Source organism: Salminus brasiliensis, chromosome 1 (genome assembly GCF_030463535.1).
Source record: "Salminus brasiliensis chromosome 1, fSalBra1.hap2, whole genome shotgun sequence".
Classification (NCBI taxonomy): Eukaryota; Metazoa; Chordata; class Actinopteri; order Characiformes; family Bryconidae; genus Salminus; species Salminus brasiliensis.
In genome coordinates, this window is record NC_132878.1 from 2,857,232 (window position 1) to 2,883,705 (window position 26,474).

The 26,474-nt window shown below is 41.5% G+C and overlaps 1 protein-coding gene across 1 annotated transcript; it reads right to left on the bottom strand.

Moving 5' to 3' along the window:
* Positions 1-3,011: 3,011 nt before the first annotated feature.
* On the bottom strand, positions 3,012-22,976 carry LOC140569674 (U3 small nucleolar RNA-associated protein 14 homolog A). Its single transcript, XM_072692563.1, has 14 exons — positions 22,741-22,976; positions 18,392-18,494; positions 17,453-17,523; positions 16,311-16,524; positions 14,430-14,585; positions 13,233-13,352; positions 12,669-12,763; positions 12,104-12,227; positions 11,914-11,991; positions 10,915-11,308; positions 6,048-6,499; positions 4,609-4,793; positions 3,990-4,089; positions 3,012-3,629 (listed from the first exon to the last, which is right to left on the bottom strand). The coding sequence occupies exons 1-14, from the start codon at positions 22,746-22,748 to the stop codon at positions 3,312-3,314; spliced, it is 2,418 nt and encodes an 805-aa protein (XP_072548664.1). The 5' UTR covers positions 22,749-22,976; the 3' UTR covers positions 3,012-3,311.
* Between the last annotated feature and the right edge of the window lie 3,498 nt (positions 22,977-26,474).

Below are 26,474 nucleotides of genomic sequence, written 5' to 3' on the forward strand. Positions count from 1 at the left end.
TTCGACCAGAGCAAAGTTACAGCGAGGGAAGACACGCGGACGTATTCTCAGACGGGACGCCCTCCAGGGTCCACTGGCAGCTGGCTTTTGAGGGAACTTTGTGCTGAGTCACAGCGGCATGAAAAAGAGGTTAATTTCTTTCATCATGCCCCTCCCTCCCCTCATCCACTATTCATGCACTGTCAGGTGAAACTCCTGCTTCCAAGAAATCTCCTCACTGTCAGCGAGCGCCTTACTCTTGTCAATAAAAACACAAAGGGCTTCATTGTTGAGTTGAAAATAAGGCCCAAAATTCCCATTCGTTCCTCACTTTTCTCCAGATCACACTGCTCTATGTTTTCCATCCACTTTCTGACATCAAAGGCTTCGTCTGGACTTTTATAACTGGTAGAACTGGGCAGAACTGGGCAAAACCGGGCAGAACCTAGCAGAACCAGGCAGAACTGCTCTAAAAGCGGGTTTAAGAGCTTCACTGCTTGAGTGCAGATCACTCTCACTCTCACTCTGCAGCTCCTGTGCTGAGAGAAGCTGGACGGACTCCGGAGCTCCACTGAAGGTTGCTCAGTACTGAAGTAGATTTCTGAGCTGCTGCTCTTCTCAGACTGATGATTTCACTGCAGTGATCATTTCATTACATTACTATTTTCATAGTGGACACAATTCATAGTGGATACTGCATAATTCTACTAAATTATTTATAATAGATACTGAATAATTCATAGTAGATACTGAATAATTTATAGTGGATACTGAATAATTCATAGTGGATACTAAATAACTCATAGTAGATACTGAATCATTCATAGTGGATACTAAATAATTTTAAGTAGATAGTAAATAATTCATAGTGGGTACTGAATAATCCAAAATAGATACTGAATAATTCATAGTGGATACTAAATAACTCATAGTAAATAATGAATAATTTATAGTAGATACTGAAGAATTCATAGTAGATACTAAATCATTTAAAGTAGATAGTAAATAATTAATAGCAGATTTGGAATAATTCAGAATTTAAAGAATCTTTCTAACATCTTCAATTTCATGCCACAAAGATTTGAAGCTGTTTTGAGAGCAAAGGGAGGCCCTATCCAGCCTTAGCATAGCGTTCCTAATAAAGTGCTCAGTGAGTGCAAACAGTTGGTCTTTGTTCTTTTAGGAGAAACGTGTATTTTAATGATTTTTCACAACGACACTCATATTGTTCACCCTCTCCGTCTTTCCCAATCAGTGTAGCTGATGGTTTTAGTTCTGGGTTGTTGACATGAGGCCGGATTGGGGGTGGGAGTTGGCCTCAGGAGAGGGGTGGGGGAGTGGGAGGGGAGTTAGAGGGGAGATAACACCTGATGTGATCCGATACTTCTTGAGGTAATCAAGCTTCCCGCACAGACAGACTCACCTACAGACACACGATACACATCCAGACAGCGTAGTGAATTCACACTGGCTAATGTGCGGCTGAGGCCAAGCCAACCCCACGGAACAGAAGCTTTATGAAATATTTATTTATTAATGTTATTATTTGATAAGCTGAATGATCTGACATCGGTTCAGGCCTGTTTGAACTGTAGGCGTAACTCTTTATTGATCATAGTAGTCACAGATTTAAATATGGCTGTTTTTATTTAGTGCTTTTTGAACTTGGTTACAAACCTTGACACGTATAGTAGATTGTAAAATTGGGGACTAATTCGCTACATAAATACTATACTTGTATCCATCCGCCGAGCATAGTCTGAAAGAATAATATAAAATATTTCCGTTTTCAGTAAAGAGGACTTTGTGGACACGGGTATCCACCATTGTTAGGATGTTGTGGCTGTGGGGTTTCAGGTAGGCCCAAGTTGTAGAATCGTGGCAGTGTGTGTGTGTGTGTGAGGGTGGGAATACCTCTCAATCCATTCAGCTACAGTTTGTTAACGTACATTAACACACACACACACACACACACACACACACACACACACACACACCCCAAGACCAATAAACAGCCCTAACAGCCAACAGCTTAGGCCTACTGAACCCCCCACCCCCGCTCCAGCCACAACATCCTAACTACAGTGGACACCCGGGTGTCCTCTTTTCCAAAAGCTAAATGACCCTATCAGATGTTTTTTAAATAATAAATCCTCGTACATTCAACCAGGTGCGTCCAAACTTATGACTGGCCCTTTATATGTCCAAATGTTTGTGGACACCCATTCTAGCACACACATTATTTGGCTACTTTAAGTTGCACACAGACACAGCTTGTCTAGTCCCTGTAGAGAGAAGTACTGCCAATAGGACTCTCTGGAGCAGATTAACATCATGAACCTATTGGCACCACGCTGCCTAATAATGCCAGGCGTGGGCTAGAGGGGTATAAAAAGCCCCCAAGCATTGAGCTGTGGAGCAGTGGAAGGCCTGTGTTATCTGGAATGATGCTGACTTCACTAATGCTCTTGCTCCTGCATGCAATCAAATCCTCACGTTACTCCAAAATTTACCAGAATGCTTTCATCCCTGGACAGTAGAAACAGTTGAAGTAGAAACAAAAGCAGGATCAGCTTTTTTTTTTTTTTTTTTTTTTTTTTTAAATATCCTTGATTTCAGAAGAAATGCTGAAAGCACAGGCGTCCCAATACTTTTGTCAAGCGTATTGCCAATATATTCTTAACCATTTGCTGTAAAGGAGCTTTAACAGCTTTAACAGAGACAGATACTGCAATACACTTCTGCTTCTTTGACTCAGAAATAATTACGTATAATTAATCACCAGATAATTTGGTAAGATGGACGTGGCAATTTGTGTTAAACTAAAAAAATTTTTATTTATTTATTTTATCATCAAATGAAACTGCTCCCTTCTCAAGGCTGATAAGAATGATTGGTTAGTGTAGAAATACGGGCAGAAACACCATACTTAGGCAAAGTATTAAAATATTCTAATTTAAAACTCACTATTAGCTCTTAGAAAAAAACAAAAACAGCTCCGGAGTCGAGAGAGAGAGCAGGAAAGGACAAAACCAGCACTAACAATTTAATCACAAACCAGCAACAGATGACAGAAATTAGAGCCAAATGTTTAGAGGACACCTGAAGGAGGTCAGGACGAGCTCGGCCGAGCGGAGTCTTCACAGAGGAATCTCAGCATGAAGACGTTTGGTAAGCATGACTCAGTAGAGTGAGTTTCTCTACAAAGAACATCAGCATCATCATCAAAACACTGTCTGTACGCCTGTCCTCTACAGGTGGTCAGTACAGTGGTCAGCACAGCTATCCAAGAGGACTTCACCTCGGCTTCGCGCTCTCTCCCGGTCTCTCCCTCACTGCGCTTTGCTCTTCTTCTGCTTCTGCTTCTTCTGCTGCAGCAGCAGTTTCCTCCCCTCTGATCCCTTCCTCTTCCCTTTCTCCATCTTCTCCTCCAGTATTATCGCCGCTCCTTTCTTCGTCTCAGAGCTTTTCTGCTTGGGTATGAGTTCCTCCTTGCTCATGGGCTCGATGATGGCGCCCATCTTGGTGACCACTTTGGGCGCGGTCAGTTTCTTGACGGTGGTCTGAGTGTTCCAGGTCTGGCCGATCGGAGAACGGATGCAGCTCTCGAACTGAGTGCTGTTCTGGAAGGGGAACGGCAGCTGACTCACCTACAGGACAGAGCGGAGATACACCTCCATTAAATGTCATTAGAGCTTCATACTGGATATTAATGCTATTGGAGCTTCATACTGGATATTAATGCTATTAGAGCTTCATACTGGATATTAATGCTATTAGAGCTTCATACTGGATATTAATGTTATTAGAGCTTCATACTGGATATTAATGTCGTCAGAGCTTCATACTGGATATTAATGTCGTCAGAGCTTCATACTGGATATTAATGTTCTTATATGAATTATATGAATTTATATGAAGTTTATATGAATTGAATTATCAGGTCATGGAGTATTTATCAATATTACCTTGTGTTTTTGCCCAAAAAAACGAATGCAGCTCACTCCTACCTGATGTGCGGCTACAGAGGTGTTCCTCTTTTCAGAGATAATGACAGCAGGCAGCTTCTGGTCTTTCCTTGGAGGAGCAGGAGCTGCCTTCAGGCGGAATCTAGAAAAATAAATGTGAGAATTTTACACCTTTCCTCCGATGGAAGTTACTGCTGGAACAGATCCCTTCACACGTTCCTTTTCACTCCATTAGAAGATCATCAATAACTGTCCACCATGCAAGAACCTGCTTTACACACTGCAATGTACTGGGTAAATGAAAGGGGACGTTTAGAAGGCCACGTTTTAATTACGGTGTAATTAAATAACTTTTTTTTTAATTGGTGGTGTGGTGGTGATCTTCAAACATCTTGACCTCACTAACACTCAGTAACACTTGTTACTGAATGCAATCAGATCCTCACTGCAATTATCCTACAGAAGACAGTAGAAAGCCTTCTTCCCTGGACAGTAGAGACCGTTACTCCAACAAAAGCAGGAGAAACTCTTTATACCCTTGCTTTTAGAAGAAGCAATAAATGAGCAGGTGTCCCAATACTTTTGTCCATAACACATTTCTATTAATGAGCATCAGTGGAGTGTGTTTAGTCAGCTAGCAAGAACAGGTTGTTCTACTCACTTCCGGCGTTTGTGTTTGGAAGGTTTGAGGCCGATACCCCCCCACTCTCCCCAGCCGGGCAGGGTCAGGTCCACCACTTTTGGCCGCCCAGCCTCTTCCTGCTTCCTTTTGTCCTTCAGGAAGTCAGAGATGACATCATCTCCAGCAAAGGCCTCCTTAATGATGGCTGTCTGTTCAGTGTGGACCTAAAGGTGAAGAGGAACATGTTAAAATTTTAAAGCCAAGCGGCATAAAATATTTGATTTTTTTTTTTTTTTTTTGGAGACAACAGAGTGATCATTAAATGATGGATTATTTAAAATAATTACTGAATAATATAAACAATGATAAACAATGTGTAATCAATTACATAAATGATAATAATAACGACAAATATGAAAATAAAATTAAAATTAGATTTCCCTGGTGGTTTAGAAAAATACATAAAGATTTCTAAATGCAAAATTATTAAAAATTAGTTTAAAAGTAATTCAGCTCATACAGTACATAAATGATAAAATATAGAGTACTATTTGCAAAGTATTTTAATATATAAATTTTTAATAATTGGTCAAATAAACTAATTCTAAAGAATTAGAATTTCCAAGCAATTTCCAAGGGTAATGATCTGATTTGTGTGGATTTTTCTGAACTGGAACAATGTTTCTTTTTTAGTAGTAAAACAATTCTGCTATCTAAAGCTCATAAATAGCTTAAAATCCACAAAAAATTGAAATTAAACAGATCTATAGATTACAGACCTTCAGTATCTGAAGCTGATTTGTGATGGATTTTGGAGTGCAAAAAAATTAACCGCCATACTTTTCCTTATGTTTATCAGATAGTGTTTGTCAAAATATTACAAAAAGAAGCATATACTTTCATATTGTTTTCATTTGACCTGACTGTTTTTTAAATAACTATAAAAATGTCTGAGGGTGTTTGATGGAGTTTTGGAGGGTGTTTATACAGCTGCACTTTAAATTCTTCAACCCCCATTGCAATTTATTCTTTCTCCTCCAGACATACCACTCATCAATCAGCTCAAAAAGTTCCAGTTTTGTTCCATGTGTTGCTCATTTTCATCACAGAACCGAATCCTAAAACATTTGTGCACATAGGCCTTTTTAGCCTATGGGCTAAAAAGAACACCCTGCCTACAGTGAAGCATGGTGGAGGCTCAGTAATGCTCCAGGGCTGCTTTGCTTCCTCTGGCACTGGACCCTTCAGAATAGATATAGATAGTCCATACTGTACAAATAGTGTCAGAAACCACATAATCAAGTCTACTAGAGATTACTGAACTGCCGCTCAGGCTCTGAGAAGAGTACTTGGTTAGCACCAAGCTTTCCGTATAATAATAATTATTATATGTAATATGCAATATCATAAATCTATAGCTAATCTATAGTTAACTCTGTCATGTAGGAACACACAAACAGTAAAAACCCTTCACTGACCTCCTCTTCCTCTTCCTCCACCACAGTCGGAACTAAAGGCACTTTAATGACTTTGGCTTCCTTGGTCAGAACTTCATTAGGGTCAATCTCTTTCTTCTTCTTCTTTTTGTTTGGGGGTTCAGAGGTGGACACCGCACTGGGAGTGCCCGTCTCTGAGACTAATTCAGGTCGACTGGTTTCCACGGGAATGTCCTGCCCCAGGGCCTCCAGGTCTTCCATGGTTCGAACCCGGACGAGTCCCTCGTCCAGAAGCTCCTCCCCATCGGTCTGCTCCTGAACTGCAGGTACTGGGTTGCTTTTTTTCATTAGTCTGTTAAAGAGGTTGTTAAACTCCGAGACCACTTCTTGTTCCTCTTCCTCTTCATCCTCATCATCATTATCTGAAATTTTTGACCCATCCTCACCAGCCACCTCTTTTCTGGCCACCTGTTCTGCTCCATCCACTGGTAAGGCTGTGGGGTCAGAGAACATGCGTGTGTTAGGCAGCTTGACACTGACTTTATGCAGGCAACCATAAAACTGTGGAAATTCCTTCCCTTTATAAAACAGACAAGTTTAAATGTTGTACATTTTTAACAATACTGTTCAGTATCAATCTCAGCCTTTTCACATAAACCTTTTTCCCCGTGGTGTGTGAAAACAGCAGCTTAACAGAGAAAGAAAAAAAAACCTTTTTGGTAAATTTGGAGAATTCTATTGGTCCATTCATCATGAAGTTCTGATACAATATACTGAACAACTGTTAGATTTAGATTGTGGGGGAAAGTGGAAAAAAATAAAAATGGGGGGGGGGGGGGGGGGGGTAGAGTTAATAGTTGTTTTTTGGTGAAAGCGACAATGTTTGCTTATTCAACCTATGAGTTAATTAGAGAAAAAGAAAAAAAAGTTAATTGCGATTACTGTTAAAATTTCATATAGTTAATCACATTTTTTAAAAATCTGTGTAAATGTTATACATAATAAGGATTTTCAGGTCTCTCTATCTATATCAGGTAGGTGTCTAGGGTTTAGGGTTCAGGGTGCTCACTATACTTTCGAAGTTCCACTGCTTTGCCACTTCCATAAAATGTTTGGCACTGGTAGCAGCACGATGCCCCTCCTCCGTTTTCATGACCGTTAAAGCATGTAAAGGAAGCCGCCACTGTTCATCTATATAATGAGCTGTAACGAGATAGCTGTCGTTACCTAGTGGCATCACTCACTTACTCCCCTACTTTTAATAAGAGATGCAGGGCAATGGTCAAGTCTCAACACGAACTACGGATGACTTGCAGGGCCAAATAGAACTGCACTATTTTTTTTAAATTGTGTTAAAGCGTTATCACATTACCTTTGACTGCCCTAATATATATATATATATATATATACACACATATATATATATATATATTTGTGTGTGTGTATTATATATGTATATTATGTTTGTGTATTATATATACTGTGTATATGTATTGTGTGTGTGTGTATATATATATATATTAGGGCAGTCAAAGGTAATGTGATAACGCTTTAACACACAGACACACACACACACACACACACACACACACACACACATATATATATTTACATTATGATTTGTCTAATTCTGAGTGAAAATGTCAGGACAATAAATGTTCAAGCAGCTGCATTATTGCTCCTGTAAAAAAAATCATTTTATGTATTCTTGGCAACATTTTAAGTTAAAGACAGAAAGGAAAAGTTGACATAAAAAAAGCACATCTTTGCAAAACACCTTTGCAAAAATGTCCTCAAATAGAAGCCTGTGTGGGATGATGCAAATATTTTGGTAAGAGGAAAGAACAGAAATGCACTTCTGTAAAAGTATCTACTGACAAATCTTTGGTGCAGGACATGCAGAAGGTCACGCTGTGTATGTCTTTATCTGTATGTGTATCTCTGTAGCTTTACGTGGTCTGACAGACACTCGGTGGACACTGAGCTGCTCTCTGTGAGCTGTTCCTCCTAAACTCTTCCACTGTTCAATAACAACACCACTCACAGCTGATGGTGGAAGATCTAGGAGGGAGGAGATTTCACCAGCTGACTTGTTGTTGTAGGTGCAGCGGTGTCTCCTATTACATACAGAACCACGCTGGAGCTCAGTGAGCTCTTCAGAACCTCCCGTTCTTTCACTGATGTGTGGAAGAAAGACAGACTGCAGGACTAGAGGCTTGATTTTATACACCTGTAGTGGTAGAACTGAATCAGACACCAGAATTCATGGATTAAGAGGTGTCTCAATACTTTTGTCCAAAGTGTATAGTCAGTTTTTAGCATTCTCTAAAAGGTCACGCATACAAGCGGTTAACAAGTAAACAAGAACACTGCCTGAGTGGAGCACAGCTCTCCACTGGTCAGTATTTCACCGATTTAATCCGCAATATTAAACATAATTATCAATTAATTATCAAGCCCTTTGTGTGTGCTAGAGCGTCTGAGTCACTGCACACATCTCACGAGCTAATTATCGAGCCATCTGTGAGCTGAGTGAGTTGGATTAGGTGTGGGGAAAGCACTAAAGTGCGCAGTAAATCAGACTCGCTGGAGCAGTGAAAACACACTGAAGACAGCCGAGCAGAGTTTAGACTGGAGGGGAGCTTCACAAAACCTCAGCTCCTGACACCACCCTGTAACAAGATCTTCAGAAACAAAAAAAAAAAAACAAAAAAAAAAAAAAACAGTGACGAGTGTAGGCGTTCGCAGCTTCAAGCAATTTACGCTTGACGTATTTATGCAGATCATATTTATTCAAACATATTATTGTGTCTTTCACACCAAACCTGACCTAACTAAGATTATTATCCACCTTTAAGAGGCCATACGAGCTAGAACCACCACTTATTACCAGTGTATCTCAATCCAGTGCATTTATTCATGTTAAGCCATTCGTTCGGTGAATGTGTTTGACAAATATGAAAAACACTGAATGTTGTATTAGCACATCTGTTTAGAGCCGAATGCTGCTGCTGCTGCTGCCTGCCTGGCTTCTGGACTGGTTTCTTCCATATGCGAGGTTAACGGACCCCATATTCCCCACTGCTACATGTCTAATGACCATGTTAAAACCTAAATGGACTCTTAACTATTTGCCACTATTAATATCATTCCTCTCATTACTCTGACCATCACTGCCATGACTATATTAAATTATACTACACCATGATTATTATATAATAATTATGAATATATTGAACACCTGAACAGTACAACAGTTAAGATGGTTTGGTGATTTTTCTCAATAATTTATTAATAGTTCTGATTAGAGGAGGACGGGTCGGGTCCCCCTGGTGAGTCTCGGTTCCTCTTAAGGTTTCTTCCTCCAGCTCTGAGGAAGTTTGTCCTTGCCACTGTGGCCGTTGGCTGCTCACTGGGGGTCTGAGGTTTTCATGTCTTTTTATGTTGTTGATTTCTTGTCTTTTACTAATTACTGATTAGTGTAAAGCTGCTTTGTGAGAACAACAGTTGTAAAAAGCTATACAAATAAATTTGATCTGATTTTGACCTCAAAAGCTGATCAAACTGAGCTGTGTGGCAGGGTTTACACTCCTGGTCCACATACTACTAACCTCACTAAATAGCGGTAGAGCTGACTAGCATGTGGATACAACATCAAGCAAAATCAGCCAGGAAAATCAGGTGTTGCACATATCGGGTATCAAGTAGTTAGGTTAGACATCTGCAAATATTGTTGTTATCTGCAAATATCTGTCGCCGTCACCATTGGCTTGCTCACTGGGGGTCTTCAATTTTTCACGTCTTTTTGTGTGATTACTGATTGTGTAAAGCTGCTTTGTGACAACAGCAGCTGTAAAAAGATATACAAATAAATTTGACGACTTAAAATACTTAAGCATCATTATCAGTATAAAAGTGGTAATGTTGCACCTTGTTCACCAATATCTTCCTGACGCCCTATTCAGACAGGACTAGTTTTACATGGGGAGGTGGAGTAATGTGATTTTACTACAGGACGGCAATTCCACTTATGACTGAATCGCACAGGATAAGAAATCTCTGCGTAAATGACTGAGATGGGGGTGGAACACAAAACAAGCAAACAAACCAACCCATGATAATCAATCAATATTATAACCCACCTTTAGCTGTAATGAAATTTTACCTTGAAAATCAGCAGCTATTTGTTCATAACGCATGGAGGAAATTGGCTACCTTCCACAATGACTTGCCTAAAGTTGGCAGTAGCATTGCACCTCTGAGGAGGCTTTTGGGTGGTCTTCTGGATTTTAATAAAGTTTGCCCCAGATCTAAACGACCTGAGGTACCTGTGCAAAGCACGATAAAACTAAATGCCTCCTTGAGCCTCTGCACACTTGAGAGAAAACGCAAAAAACAAACAAACAAAAAAGTCGGTTCATACAAGATTAATATAACCTGAAGATATTTTTATGCATTGTTTTATAGAAGGTAAAAGGCGCTGGACATGCTTCGGACGCAGGAGCCCGTATAAATGACTGATGTGGTGCATTCAGACAGCCTGGGAAATAACCACATTAGCCCACCTCCCCATGTAAAACTCCCCATCAGAACAGGACTTAGAGTAAGTCCTAACAGTAAGTCTAGGTCGGATTCATGATGCGTTTTCAAAATGCGACTTGACCTTACAGCTCTGCTCTGATAATGATGGATCCCACTGTCCTCCTAAACTGAACACATCCCAATTTAGAAAACAACTTCAGAACAGTTAAAGATAAATAAAATAATAAATAAATAAATAAAAAAGCGTGAGTTGGTTTAAGAATATTTCTTTAAGAACGCTTGGTGAAAACGGCCCAGTGATCCTCCAGCTCTGCCGTGATGAGGTCTGGAGAGCATCTTTCCACAAAACAAGCCAATAAACACTTACTCTTGTTCTCCTCTTGTGGAACCAGGACCAAATCGTCATCCTCATCTTGCCGCAGTTTCCGTTTTCTGTCAAACTCCCTCAATAGCTTTTCTTCCTCATTCTCCACCTCCTCCTCCTCTTCGTCTTCTTCTTGCTGCTTGTCCTGGCCTTCGTCTCTGGCAACAGTGGATGTTTCCTCTGCGACAGCATTGACCTCTGGCTCCGATGCCTCTTTGGTCAGTTTCCCTCTCATCCAGGGGTTAATGGAGTCAGTGATCGGCTCTTGGTCGTTTACAAAATCGGGAAGAGCGCCTGCTTCTCCGTCGCTTTTCTCCTCGTCATCGTCAGAAGGCACCACCAGCTTCCGGGTGAGCTCCTTATTCATCTCCAGCTGGTCCTGCATGGCTTTACGGGCCTGAGGACACACAAACGGGCACCATAAACACAATGTTCCTCTATCGTGGTTCACATACACTGTGTCCAAATGTTTGTGAATACCCCTTCCAATGAATACATTCAGCTATTTTAAGTTGCACACATTGCTGACAGGGATGTGCAAATGCACACACACATACAGATTGTCTAGTCAGTGTAGAGAAGTACTGCCAATAGAATAGGACTCTCTGGAGCAGATAGACATCATGAACCTATTGATACCATGCTGCCTAATGCCAGGCGTGGGCTAGAGGGGTATAAAGCCCCCCAGCATTAAGCTGTGGAGAAGTGGAAGAGCTGTGTTCTCTGGAATGATGATAGAGGAGCTCCATCCAGTACTTTTGGAATGAGTTAGGGATGATGAGGTGGAGTGGTGATCACCATCCAACATCCTGACCTCACTAACACTCTTGTTGCTAAATGCAATCAAATCCTCACAGCAATGCACCTCTAAAATCTAGTAGATCTTGATTTCAAAAGAAAGATGAATGAGCAGATGTCCCAATACTTTTGTCCATAAATTGTATATTCTACATTCATCATCATCATATCTGAGATACTTCAGTTTCAGATCAGGGCTCTTACAGAATCGTCGTATTTCGCCATGATCGCTTTGGCTTTGGCCCATTTCCCGCTGTTCTGATGCTTCAGGGACATCCTCTCCTGCAGGCCAGAGAAAAGACAAGAGAAGACAAACATGTTCAAATCCCGACATCTGTATCTCCTCAAACCCCTCCCTCAACCCTGCTGCCCTCCACCAGCACCACCAACCAACCTCCATCCTGGACAGCTCCATCCTCTTCAGCTCCTCCAGAGCGCCGTCAGGATCAGTCTTCATCATCTCCTCAAACTGCTTCTGGAAATCTCGACGCTTCACCTTCTTCTGCACCTTATGATACCTGAGAGAGAGAGAGAGAGAGTGAGAGAGAGAGTGAGAGAGAAGGACGAGAAAGAAAGAGAGAATGTGTGTGTGAGAGAGAGAGAGAGAGAGAGAGAGAGAGAGAGAGAGAGAGAGAGAGAGAGAGAGAGCGCGAGAGAGAGAGAGGGAGTGTGAGTGAGTGAGAGCGAGAGTGTGTGAGAGAGAGAGAGAGAGAGAGAGAGAGAGAGAGAGAGAGAACGTGAGTGAGAAATACGAGAGAAGGACGAGAAAGAAAGAAAGAAAGCGAGAAAGAGAGAGAGTGAACGTGAAATGGATAGAGCAAGTGGATAGAGCAAGAGAAAGACAGAGAGAGAGCGAGCGAGAGACAGAGAGAGAGAGAGAGAGCGAGAGCTAGCGAGATGAGAATCACTGTGTTTCTGATGTCGTGATTGGTTAGAAATCCCCCGTGTCGTCCACTCACTGCTTGCTCTTGATCTTCCGCTCTCTCCGGGCTTTGGCCTCATAGTAAGACTGGAGCGCTCTGGCCTTCTGGAGCTCGGCGCGACGGATCTTCGCCTACAGAACAAACCATGCCTTTACATCCGACTCCGATTCCACAAACAGGGCCATCACATATGCAGAAATCAGGCTCTCAGTGGCCACTTTATCAGAAACACCAATATACCATATAGGGGCCCTCTGGCCCCTGTCTTAATACCAGCTTTATTGTGCCCTCGTCCAGCTGGCCTTCAGTTCCTGAAGCGAACTGACCAGACCAGTGCAGGGTGTGTTTCTGTTTGAGTCTACAAACTACAAGCATGACCAACCTGGCCAGACTAGACAACCAGCTGGTTGACCATCATGACCAACCTGGCCAACCAGCTTGAACATACATGACCATCCTGACGAGTATGACCAACTTGGACAGCCAGTTTGACCAAGCTGGTCTTAGGCTGGATTGTACTGGTTTCTCCACTGGTTTCCACACCAATTATATCCAATATAGAGTCCAAGTGGTCTTACAAAACTCAGTGGTCAGTCTTACCTCCTCCAGACTCATGGCCTTGATGGAGGCTTCCTCTACTGGTGTGAGCACAGGGTCGTGGATGGGCTGACTGTTGCTGTGGAGGAGGCTGAAGATCTCTTGCTCCAGCGGGGTTTGAGCCTATAGGAGAGAAGAACCAGAACTTCAATGTGAAAAAGTTAGAACACCCCATCAACTACCTTGTCTATATTAATATATATTCAACTAATCTGGACCACTCAGTATGATCAAGCTGGTCGACCATCATGCCCATGCCAACCTAGACAGCCAGTGTGACCATGGTGGTAAACTAGCATGACCACAGAGCGCTTGAGGAAGATGTGAGAGCATCTATCTAACAACTAAAGCTGAAACGTCTCACAGCTGAAAGATTCCTGCATGGAGGAGCAGGAAAGACCATCTCCCAGCTGATGTCCGAGACTGGTAGATCATCAGAGGAAGCTTCACCTAGCTGAAGTTATTTCAGCCAATTCAGATCGCCAATTACCCAACCCGTACGTAACCCCCCCTCAGATATGATTTGAGCGGCATTTACCCACCCTGGAGAGAACAATGCCAAAATGTATATATTAATGGAATCAGAATTTCGTGGTGTACTTAGTGATCTGAAGGTTTTGTAAAGAAGCAAATGATACATGTCCCTCTTAATAAACATTTAAATAAATAAATCAATAAATAAAGTTTGGAAAATGCTTTATATTTAAAAATGGTTTTCATGGTGTGCCGTAACTTTCTCACATGACTGTACATTGCAGTTCATTAAATCAGTGCTCCTGTATGGTGATACTTCAGTGGTAGGCTGATAGTTCAGTGCAGTGCACAGCTGCAGGGTATACATATATATATATAAAATTGTTTTCATTATTTTTCCAACACAAACGGTTGCATCTGTAACAACTGTAATTTTCCTCCTGGGATCAATAAAGTATTTCTGATTCTGATTCACTAAGTTTGCTAATAATGTCTGCAGGTAAAGGTGTGGTGAAGGATTTGCTGTGTGAGGTTCTGCTGCTCTGGGGCAGATTTCTAGTGAACCCACGTCTGTTAGAGTCAGAAATAACAACTCTGTCTGATTTGAGGAGTGTGTCTTCAGGGCGTTACGAGGCAGCTGCTGCTGTTTAAAAGCCTCTATTGTCACAGTTTCCTAAAAAAAAAATGACAGACAAAACTTCTCCACACACAAACACACACACACACCTTCCAGCCGGCCACCACTTGTTCCATGCGTTTAGGTCCTGTTGGGTCCTGCCTGAGTGGGAAGACCAGCTGCTCTGCCTTCTGGTTCTGGGTGATAACACTCTCCCACCGGGACACCTCCTTACTGCTCTTGTCATATGCCAACCCTCTTTGGATCTGTGCAGAGACAGTTACAACACACACACTCAGCTATATGCATGTGATGATCTGATCCATTCATATATCATATATCATCGCTGTCTGATCAAAACCTTGTATCTCTAAAAATGCCTAAACAGCTTTATAGATTAAATTTTAGTGTTTTGGAGCATTTCTATTGGTCCATTCCACATAAACTTCTGACACAGTGTAAAGGACAACTACCAGATTCACGTAATAGAGAGAAGTAAAAACGGCAACCATAGAAATACTGTGTTTTGGGGAGACAGTGATGGTATAGATTACAATTCTTTTAAAATCCTACACTATACAGAGAGCACACATGTGTCCAGAGCGGTGAGCAGCCATTGCTGCAGCGCCCGGTGAGGGGTGAAGGGCCTTGCTAAAGGGCCCAACAGTGGCAGCTTGCCGAGTAGAAAAAACGGGAGAGCGCGAACGCAGTCCCTCGACCACCAGGAATGATGCAGTCGAGATTCCAACATTTGGGGAATTTGCAGAGATCAGCACTAGGGCTGCACAATATATCGTCGTTGCATCGCCATGGCAACATGCACATGCGCAATAGTCACATCGCAGGATGAGCAAGGTCACATTAGACAAATTAAAATCACATCATGTTAAAACTTGCTTGATACAAAAGGAAAATTCACACTGTTCCTATGACGGATATACCAGAGACCTTCACATGTAATCACCTGGAATTTAATCAGTGTACATCCTTAGATACTCATTGAGGATATTGTGAATATTTAAACTCAATTTACAAATTTAATGTGTTTAAAAAGCCCCGATTAACCCTGTATAGTTGCAGAATATTTGAAAGTTCTACATTAATGACCAGTTCTGGTGACAGATGCTCCTGATAGGGGGGAGAGGGTTGGCCATCCAGTGGGAATGAGGGTTTCTTGGACTCCCAGACACAGATGGTTGAGTATTTCATTTGATATCTGCCTGATATCATTTGTTGTACTTCAATCCTCAGTGGAGAGTGTGCATCATTAATATCACAGCATGTTTGTCCAAAAATTCTGTATTTTTTTGTAAAATATTGCAATGTCAGTTTTGTTACAAAATCATGCAGCCCTAGTCAGCACAACAATGCAGTGAGCACAATGGCCGAGCCTCACCCTGGGTCAACCACCTTCCTGATCATGGTATTGCATGGGCAGAGAAGAAGGTGGTGAGCTGAAGATTCAGGGGAGCAGAAATGAAGCTCCCCAAGCTCCCCAGGGTCCCCTTAGTGTCTCAGTACACAGCTTTATAGCTGCTTTACAGCTTTAGGGAGGGGAAACTATGTGTATTCTTTAACTAGGAGGGTCAATCTATAGGACTTTTGGATCTAGGCAGTTGCAACAGGCTATATCTGACTAGATGGGACCTCCAAGAGCATCACCCTGTTGCTGGCTCACCGGGTCTCCTTCCTTGCAGCACTTTTGCTAGGTACTGATTACTGCATACCGGGACAGCACACCACACTGATCTGCCTTATGTTCTGGAGATGTTCTGACCCAGTCTGACTCGTCTAGAACATCACAGCTTGATTCTTGTCATAGTGTCTCAGATTCTTACGCTCGCCCATTTCTCCTGCCTCAGCACCTCCATCACCTTCAACAACTGCCTGTTCTTCACGTTTGCCTAATATATCAGTGTTGTTAATGTTATGGCTGATGGGTGTGATGTGTGTGTGTGTTTGTGTGTGTGCTTGTAAACACCGACGCCGACCTTCTCCGTCTCCTGCTTGCTGAGTGGGAGCTCCAGCGTCTCTTTGCAGTTCTGTAGGTTCCTCAGCTGCTTCTTGGTCTTGTTCGGAGCTCCTGGGGTTTTCTCCATCGTTCCCAGCAGGTCAGAGAGGTTGACCTTTTCTCCAGCTCCATCGGCATTGACCGAGAATTCGGAAACCTGAAGGCTTGCTTCCGAGCGCTCGGTTTGCTTCATCCTGCCCGCAGAAAAAAAGGGTAAAAAAGTTAGCAAATCGTCACGCTCACGTTAAAAAACCTCCTAACTCCAAAACCGCAGCTTTACAGGAGAGGGAGAACCCCTTCTAAACCTTCTTGTCTGTGTGCGTTGGTGCTGCTTTGGAGAATTCTGGTGTAAATTTGGAAGTAAAATGCTTATAAAAGCTTATAATTGTTAGCCTAATTAGCCTAAATCAGCTAAAAGCCCTCATTACTCTGATTATTTTAGTATTATTTGTAGTATTTTTATATAATATGGCCACAGCAATTCATATAGAGGTGGAAAACGCCTATAGACTTAAATAATGACATGTGAATGCTTGCATAAATTGTCAGCTTTACTCATATACTTCTATACTGTATCTCTGAAAAGGGCGACTTGCAGGAGAAGGAACTTTCAATGGAAGTCAATGTAATTTTTTTTATTCCAGGTCATTAGGGAGGGGAAACAATGTGTATTCTTTAACAAGAGGGTCAATCTTTAGGACTTTTGGATCTAGGCAGTTACAACAGGCTATATCTGACTGACCCTGAAGCTTCTGCCCCCCTAACCTCTAGGCAGGGCCTCCATGAGCATCACTTGGGCGCCTGTGACCCTGATGCTGGCTCACCGGTTCTCCTTCCTTGATTTTATTCCAGGTCATTTCGGATCATTTCTATTGGTCCGTTCATCATGAAATTCTTATAAAATATAAATAACCACTGCCAGATTTACATAAATCATTCCATGATGAACGGACCAATAGAAATGCTCCAAAATGACCTGGAATACTTTTTCCATTGACGTCCACTGAACGTTAAGAGGTTTCTTCCCTCCTCCTGTCAAGCTGCTGTGAAAAGGACATGTGGTGGGAAGTTGAGGTTAGATGGTGTATGAGGGGTAAAGCATGACCCCAATCACACTCTGACCTTCTCCTCCCCCCCAGAGAGCTGATGGCCTCCAGTAGCTTGGTGTGTTTCCTCTCATCATCACTGCCCCCCTGTACACAGACAGACAGACAGACAGACAGACAAAATTAAATGAGATAAGATAATCCTGTATTAGTCCCACAGTGGGGAAATTCACAGCATCACAGCAGCAAAGGGAGAGCCAGACATTCAGATGCAGGCAAAGTCCAAAACTCAAAAAACAATATTATTTACAGATTATTGCAAATTGCAAAGGTCTTTAAACCCATAATCACACACTACCCACTAAGGATTCTCCTAACTGATTAGCCATATCAGTTTATATGTGTAGAGTTTATACATTTCTACAGTGGTGTTCAAAAGTTTATGAATCCTTGTGAATTTTTATTTTTATATTTCTGCATAAATTTGACCCAAAAGTTCATCAGAGTCCTAAAAGTAGATGATCAAACCTAATGAAATATATAAAGACACAAATATTAAGATTAAATAACAGAGCTGAAGCCGTTATATACGAAGGAATGGACTAAAGGGTCCAAGCCGAAGGGCGGGACTAATCAACAGGTAGCGGAAACGCTTCGCTGCAGTTATTGCTGCACTGGGGGGGGGGGGGGGGTCACACCAGATACTGCCTGCAAAGGTCCCCATACTTTTGCCACTCACCGATCTGGAATATATTGGATCATTGTACTCAAGTCATTTGATCGCAAGAAAATAGATATATCGAAGTATCACGATATTACCTTTAGCAATTCTGTATCAATACAGATATTTAAAGTAAGTTTACAGTAAAAATTGATTTATAAAATGGCAATTTAAATATGTACTCATGCTGACAGTCTCACAATATACTGATCTGTAACCCCTGTATCGAAATGTGAGTCATAGGCCCTAATCATTACAGCCCTAGTGGATACAGGCCTCTACTGTTGCCATTACCTCATCCTCACTGGCACTGATTATGTCTTCATCATTTAGGGACAACTCCTCTTCGTCGTTGTCGTCACCAGCCATCACTGCTGGAACAACTTTAACACCTTTTCTGTGGGAGGAAGAAAAAAAACAAACAAACTTGTGAATGTTATGCAGTGCACTGTCTTTGTTTACACCTCCATCTACTGTCCATCCTTCAAACCTCCTAGATTTAAACAGATGACACCCACACTCAGTCATCCCGCATATACACAGCATGTCCAAAAGACCCCCTCTAATGAGGGCATTCAGCCAGCAATAGAATGGGACGCTGTGGAGCAGTCAGGAGCGTTCGACCCCAACCAAGCCCCCCAGCATTGGGCTGTGGGGTTCTTCGGAGTGATGGAGGTCCATTCAATACCTTTACGGTGAGTTAGAGAGGCAGAACTGATCATCCAAAATCAGAACCGGACCGCACTGATGCTCTTATGAGGCTGAATGCAATCAAATCCTCCTCACAATCCTATTCTGGCACCAGAATATGATTCCCAGAAGAATAGAAGTAGTTACTGCAGTAAAGTGGACAAATGTCCCCTGATTTCAGAGGTAATGCTGGAGGAGCATCTGAGATGACTGACAGGAGGTGTAGTGCATTTATAAAACATATAAGCCATGGAGATGTTCGGAGAGGACCGCTGAGATCATGCTCACGTTTCCTGAAACTGTATTCAGCACTGAGCTCCAGTCCTCCTGAGCTGAAAGTGCTTTTAAATTAAAGGGAGTAACACCACAGGTTATTTGTATTGATTTAAACTATTCATCAGACAGCAAGTTTTTTTTATTTAAAGAATCAGATATTATTATTAATAATTAATTAACACCCTCCAGATCTTACAAATGATGCACTTAAAACATTTAATATTAAAACATGAACAAAAATATTACCCAACAATTATTATTCTTCCTCTTATTATTATTAATATTAGTAGTAGTAAGAGTAGTATTAGCAGCAGTAGTAGCAGTATTTTATTTTTTCTTATGATTCTTATATTTTATACATTCTCCTTTAACATCATATCACAGTTCAAACTAATGATTAGCACTAGCTGTATTAGTCATAACAGCAGTAGCAGTAGCAACAGTATCAGCTGTAGTAACAGTACTAGTACATTAGTAGTAAGGGAATTAATAGTAGCAGCAGTACTAGTCTTTACTTTTATATTTTAGGCATTCTGTTTTAATTACCTTTTATTTCTGTTTAATTTGTACAGTTATCAAAGCACCACACTGCTAAATGTACTGTGCATGACTGTGTAACTAAATAGTACAGAGTTGGTTTGATCAGCAGTGCCTGCAGTAGCAGTAGTAGTGGCTGCAGTAGTGGTGGTGGTTGTAGTTGTAGCAGTGGGTGGTGGTAGTATAAGCAGTAGTTGTGGTAGTAGTAGTAGCAGCAGCAGCAGCAGTGGTAGTAGTATTAGTATGAATAGTACTGGTGGTGGTGGTGGTGGTAGTATAAGCAGTAGTTGTGGTAGCAGTAGTAGCAGTGGTGGTGGTAGCAGTAGTAGTATCAGCAGCAGTGGTAGTAGTATTAGTATGAATAGTAGTGGTGGTGGTAGTATAAGCAGTAGTTGTGGTAGTAGTAGTAGCAGTGGTGGTGGTGGTGGTGGTAGTAGTAGTAGTAGCAGCAGCAGCAGCAGCGGTTGTAATATTAACATTAACAGTAGTAGTGGTGGTGCTGGTCGTAGTATAAGCAGTAGTATAAGCAGCAGTAGTGTAGTAGTGGTGGTGGTGGTGGTGGTAATAGTAGTAGCAGTAGTAGTGGTGGTGGTAATAGTAGCAGCAGTAGTGGTGGTGGTGGTAATAGTAGCAGCAGTAGTAGTAGTGGTGGTGGTAATAGTAGCAGCAGTAGTAGTAGTGGTGGTGGTAATAGTAGCAGCAGTAGTAGTGGTGGTGGTGGTAATAGTAGTAGCAGTAGTAGTGGTGGTGGTGGTGGTAATAGTAGTAGCAGTAGTGGTGGTGGTGGTAATAGTAGTAGCAGTAGTGGTGGTGGTGGTAATAGTAGTAGCAGTAGTAGTGGTGGTGGTAATAGTAGCAGCAGTAGTGGTGGTGGTGGTAATAGTAGCAGCAGTAGTAGTGGTGGTGGTGGTAATAGTAGCAGCAGTAGTGGTGGTGGTGGTAATAGTATAAGCAGTAGCAGTGGTGGTGGTGGTAATAGTAGCAGCAGTAGTGGTGGTGGTGGTAATAGTAGCAGCAGCAGTAGTGGTGGTGGTGGTAATAGTAGCAGCAGCAGTAGTGGTGGTGGTGGTAATAGTAGCAGCAGTAGTAGTGGTGGTGGTGGTAATAGTATAAGCAGTAGCAGTGGTGGTGGTGGTAATAGTAGCAGCAGTAGTGGTGGTGGTGGTAATAGTAGTAGCAGTAGTGGTGGTGGTGGTAATAGTAGTAGCAGTAGTAGTGGTGGTGGTAATAGTAGTAGCAGTAGTGGTGGTGGTGGTAATAGTAGTAGCAGTAGTAGTGGTGGTGGTAATAGTAGTAGCAGTAGTAGTGGTGGTGGTAATAGTAGTAGCAGTAGTAGTGGTGGTGGTAATAGTAGTAGCAGTAGTAGTGGTGGTGGTAATAGTAGTAGCAGTAGTAGTGGTGGTGGTAATAGTAGTAGCAGTAGCGGTGGTGGTGGTAATAGTAGTAGCAGTAGCGGTGGTGGTGGTAATAGTAGTAGTAGTAGTGGTGGTGGTGGTAATAGTAGTAGCAGTAGCGGTGGTAATAGTAGTAGCAGTAGTAGTAGCAGTAGTGGTGGTAATAGTAGTAGCAGTAGTAGTAGCAGTAGTAATAGTAGCAGCAGTAGTAGTAGCAGTAGTAATAGTAGCAGCAGTAGTAGTAGCAGTAGTAATAGTAGCAGCAGTAGTAGTAGCAGTAGTAGTAGTGGTGGTGGTGGTAATAGTAGTAGCAGTAGTAGTGGTGGTGGTAATAGTAGCAGCAGTAGTAGTAGTGGTGGTAATAGTAGCAGCAGTAGTAGTAGTGGTGGTAATAGTGGTAGCAGTAGTAGTGGTGGTGGTGGTGTTGGTAGTAGTGGTAGTGGTGGTGGTGTCGGTAATAGTAGTAGCAGTAGTAGTGGTGGTAATAGTAGCAGCAGTAGTAGTAGCAGTAGTAATAGTAGCAGCAGTAGTAGTAGCAGTAGTAGTAGTGGTGGTAATAGTAGCAGCAGTAGTAGTGGTGGTGGTGGTAATAGTAGTAGCAGTAGTAGTGGTGGTGGTAATAGTAGCAGCAGTAGTAGTAGTGGTGGTAATAGTAGCAGCAGTAGTAGTAGTGGTGGTAATAGTGGTAGCAGTAGTAGTGGTGGTGGTGGTGTTGGTAGTAGTGGTAGTGGTGGTGGTGTCGGTAATAGTAGTAGCAGTGGTGGTGGTGGTAATAGTAGCAGCAGTAGTAGTGGTGGTGGTAATAGTAGCAGCAGTAGTAGTGGTGGTGGTAATAGTAGCAGCAGTAGTAGTGGTGGTGGTAATAGTGGTAGCAGTAGTAGTGGTGGTGGTGGTGTTGGTAGTAGTGGTGGTGTCGGTAATAGTAGGAGTGGTGGTGTTGGTAGTAGTGGTGGTGTTGGTGGTAGTAGTGGTAGTGGTGGTGGTGTTGGTAGTAGTGGTAGTGGTGGTAGTGTTGGTGGTAGTAGTAGTGGTGGTGTTGGTAGTAGTGGTGGTAGCAGTGGTGGTGTTGGTAGTAGTAGTAGTAGTAGTAGTGGTGGTAGTGTTGGTGGTAGTAGTAGTGGTGTTGGTGGTAGTAGTGGTAGTAGTGGTGGTGTTGTTGGTGGTAGTAGAAGTGGTGGTGGTGTTGGTAGTAGTGGTGGTGGTAGTAGCAGTGGTGGTGTTGGTAGTAGTGGTAGTAGCAGTGGTGGTGTTGTTGGTGGTAGTAGAAGTGGTGGTGGTGTTGGTAGTATTGGTGGTGGTAGTAGCAGTGGTGTTGTTGGTGGTAGTAGTAGTGGTGGTGGTAGTAGCAGTGGTGGTGTTGGTAGTAGTGGTAGTAGTGGTGGTGGTGTTGGTAGTAGTGGTAGTGGTGGTAGTGGTGGTGGTGGTAGTGTTGGTGGTAGTAGTAGTGGTGTTGGTAGTAGTGGTAGTAGTGGTGGTGTCGGTAATAGTAGGAGTGACAGTAGCTTGTTTTTTTCATCTGATCCCTGTGTTTTACCTTCTATTCTTTATTATCAGGTATGAAGGCTGTACTGTGTGACTGTGACCAACTTTGATTTAATTTGTTAGAATTAAAAAATACTCATCTGAGAGGTAAGCACATTAAGTGTGCTGTTACTGTATGTACACACACACACACACACACACACACACACACACACACACACACAGCCAGTGTTTCAGTAAACCGATCACAGTAAAAGACTAAACCTTCTCATGGAGGCGGAGAGTCTGATCTGATGGTCCTCCGGAGCTGCAGTCCACGTGTCCGGCAGAAAAGTGTCGATTAAAGAGTGCGATCGGCTCTCCTATCTCACGACCCGGAGCTAGATTAAACACCAACAGCGCCACAACGCCGCTGCTGCCCGGAAATAAACAAAACAGCGGAGTTTGATGTTTTAATCGGCTTATAAACAACCTGCAGCCTGAGCGACTCTCACAGCGCACGTTCCGCCATTGCATATGACGTGTTCGGCGCGTGAAATTTACGTGACTGTGTGCTCGCCCAATCAGAATAGAGAAGCGAAGCCGCGTTTCCATGGAGATCATCAAACTCGGCGGTTAAATATTAATTTTACTATATAATCATTTTTAATTAATCAATTCATTAACTATTCATGTTGTAATAAAATACCAATAATAAAATACTATTATAAATAACATTAAAATTTGATCTGTTTCGAAGTTTCAAATAAAGATATATAAAGATACATACAACCTTTTAATTTTTTTTATAAAACCACTACAAAATAAAATATACAATTATTATTATTATTATTATTATTATTATTATTATGGGTACTGTATCTCAATCTAACTCAATTAAAGAGCTGAAACTGTACTATAGTGAAAGTATGGTACTGTATCCCAATCTAACTCAATTAAAGAGCTGAAACTGTACTATAGTGAAAGTATGATACTGTATCCCAATCTAACTCAATTAAAAGAGCTGAAACTGTACTATAGTGAAAGTGTGGTACTGTATCTCAATCTAACTCAATTAAAGAGCTGAAACTGTACTATAGTGAAAGTGTGGTACTGTATCTCAATCTAACTCAATTAAAGAGCTGAAACTGTACTATAGTGAAAGTGTGGTACTGTATCCCAATCTAACTCAATTAAAGAGCTGAAACTGTACTATAGTGAAAGTGTGGTACTGTATCTCAATCTAACTCAATTAAAGAGCTGAAACTGTACTATAGTGAAAGTATGGTACTGTATCTCAATCTAACTCAATTAAAGAGCTGAAACTGTACTATAGTGAAAGTGTGGTACTGTATCCCAATCTAACTCAATTAAAGAGCTGAAACTATACTATAGTGACAGTATGGGTAATGTAACCCCAATCTAACTCAGTTAAAGAGCTGAAACTGTACTATAGTGAAAGTATGGTACTGTATCCCAATCTAACTCAATTAAAGAGCTGAAACTGTACTATAGTGAAAGTATGGTACTGTATCCCAATCTAACTCAATTAAAGAGATGAAACTGTACTATAGTGAAAGTATGGTACCGTATCCCAATCTAACTCAATTAAAGAGCTGAAACTGTACTATAGTGAAAGTATGGTTCTGTATCTAACTCAATCTAACTCAATTAAAGAGCTGAAACTGTATTATAGTGAAAGTATGGTACTGTATCTCAATCTAACTCAATTAAAGAGCTGAAACTGTACTATAGTGAAAGTATGGTACTGTATCTCAATCTAACTCAATTAAAGAGCTGAAACTGTACTATAGTGAAAGTATGGTACTGTATCCCAATCTAACTCAATTAAAGAGCTGAAACTGTACTATAGTGAAAGTATGGTACTGTATCCCAATCTAACTCAATTAAAGAGATGAAACTGTACTATAGTGAAAGTATGGTACTGTATCCCAATCTAACTCAATTAAAGAGATGAAACTGTACTATAGTGAAAGTATGGTACTGTATCCCAAACTGTACTATAGTGAAAGTAGGAAGCCCAAAATGACTTAAGTAAAAGTCTCTACATTTAAATAAAAGTATAAAATGTTTTCAAATAAATGTCAAACAAATGAAAGAGTGTCTTTGTTTTGTGGTGTGTGAAATTAAAATGTGCCCCAATTTAAAATACAATAAAAAATTGTTAAAACAAGTAAAAACAGTTAAAATAATACCTGAGTAAAATCAAACAAAGTACAATTAAAGAATTATACTACTACTACTACCAATAATAATAATAATAATAATAATAATAATAATGAAACTCGTAGTTTAATACATGCCTTTGGAGGGCAGCTCCGGGTAAGTCTGTTTGAGCTCGAGCTGCTTCTGTCCTCAGTTTTACTGAGGAAACCGTCAGAAAAACAAGACTATAATAACTTAAATTTACTCTTCCAGGTGAGGAAAATGCCAGTAAACACTCCTACTCGACCATTAAGGGCTTCTTTTAGCCGTTTCCCCAATTTTAACATGTGAAGAGTTTATTGCGTTGTAAACTTTTATAACTGAATTTACAAATCTGACTAAATGACAAAAGTATTCGGACACCTGCTAATTTCTTCTGAAATCAAGACTATTAAAAAGAGTTTCACCTGCTTTTGTTGGAGTAACTGTCTCTACTGTCCAGAGAAGAAGACTTAATACTGGGGGGCTTCATACCCCTCTACTAGCCCACGCCTGGCATTAGGCAACATGGAGCCAGTAGGTTCATGTTGATCTGCTGCAGAGAGGGTCCTATTCTACTGGCAGTTCTTCTTCTCTACAGGGACTAGACAAGCTGTGTGTGTGCATTTGCACATCTGTGTCAGCAATGGGTGCAACTGAAAGTAGCTGAATGCATTCATTGAAAGGGGTGTCCACAAATATTTGGACATGTAGTGTAGCTCTACAGCCTTTTCATACACACTGACTGTTAACCTGTTTAATTGCTAATGTTCAGTATGAAAATATAGTGGGGAGTGAAGGCATTTTAGCTGTTTTCAGTAATATTTACTGAACTGTAGCAATCTTATTATTGATCTATGATCGAATTTCGACACAGTTTAGCGTAACTGTTGCTGTGTCATATTTGCTGATTACAATTGGTTAAACTGGTTGACAAGCTAAGCTCTGGAACAGCATCGGGTACGTTTTCATTTTTGTTTGATGGTTTAACCGCTTATTAGAATGACCAAGCTGGTGGACCAGCCTGACCACTATGACCAAGCTGGTTGACCAGCATGACTAAGCTGGTTTATCAACATGACCAGTCTGAACAAGCTGGTCGACTAAAAGTATCAAGCCGGTTGACCAGCTTGCCCATCCTGACCACACTCCTGACCACACTACTCCACTATTCAAACTGCTCAACCATCTTGGTCAACTTGGTCATGCTGATAGACCAGCTAGTCCATCAAACTGAAAACACCCTATTCTGGTCAGGAGCTAATCTGGTCAGCCATAGTATAGGTTGTTGTTGTTTTTACCCACCTTGGCAATCAAGGACCAGTGTACACCATCTGGAATCAGGTACCAGCAAATGCTGGTCTTGGGCTGGACAGTTTGGCAGGGATTACTGCAACACAAATATAGCCATTTTATTGAACCTGTGAAATTTTGATGATGGTAAATGCTGGTAAATCTCAACGTGACTGTATTTTAAACCCAGGATCTTCTCAGATCTCTGGTAGAACGATGTCTCAGGCGTCAGGCAGTGTGTTCTTTTAGAGGTTCAGAGCATTTCACCCCAAACCACTTTCAATGACTTTGTTTAAATCTTATAAGTTTAATGATGGTGAGAGTTTCTAACAATATGGTGGAATTCCCCTTCAGAGTGTTAGGTTACTCATTTCAGTCGACGCAACTTTTCTAACTAGCTGATGGACGGAATAACTGAAGATAATAAATGCATGTGAAGACTGAGTGCACAGGTTTAGCGTACCTGTTTCTCTCCTCATTCCTCCTCCTCTCTTCTCCTGCCATCTGTTCAGGAGAGCAGG

Coding starts and splice junctions, on each gene's coding strand:
- LOC140569674 (XM_072692563.1), bottom strand. Junction 12,764..13,232: donor AGGCCATGAGTCTGGAGGAG/GTAAGACTGACC, acceptor TTTGTTCTGTAG/GCGAAGATCCGTCGCGCCGA. Junction 12,228..12,668: donor CGGAAGATCAAGAGCAAGCA/GTGAGTGGACGA, acceptor TCTCTCTCTCAG/GTATCATAAGGTGCAGAAGA.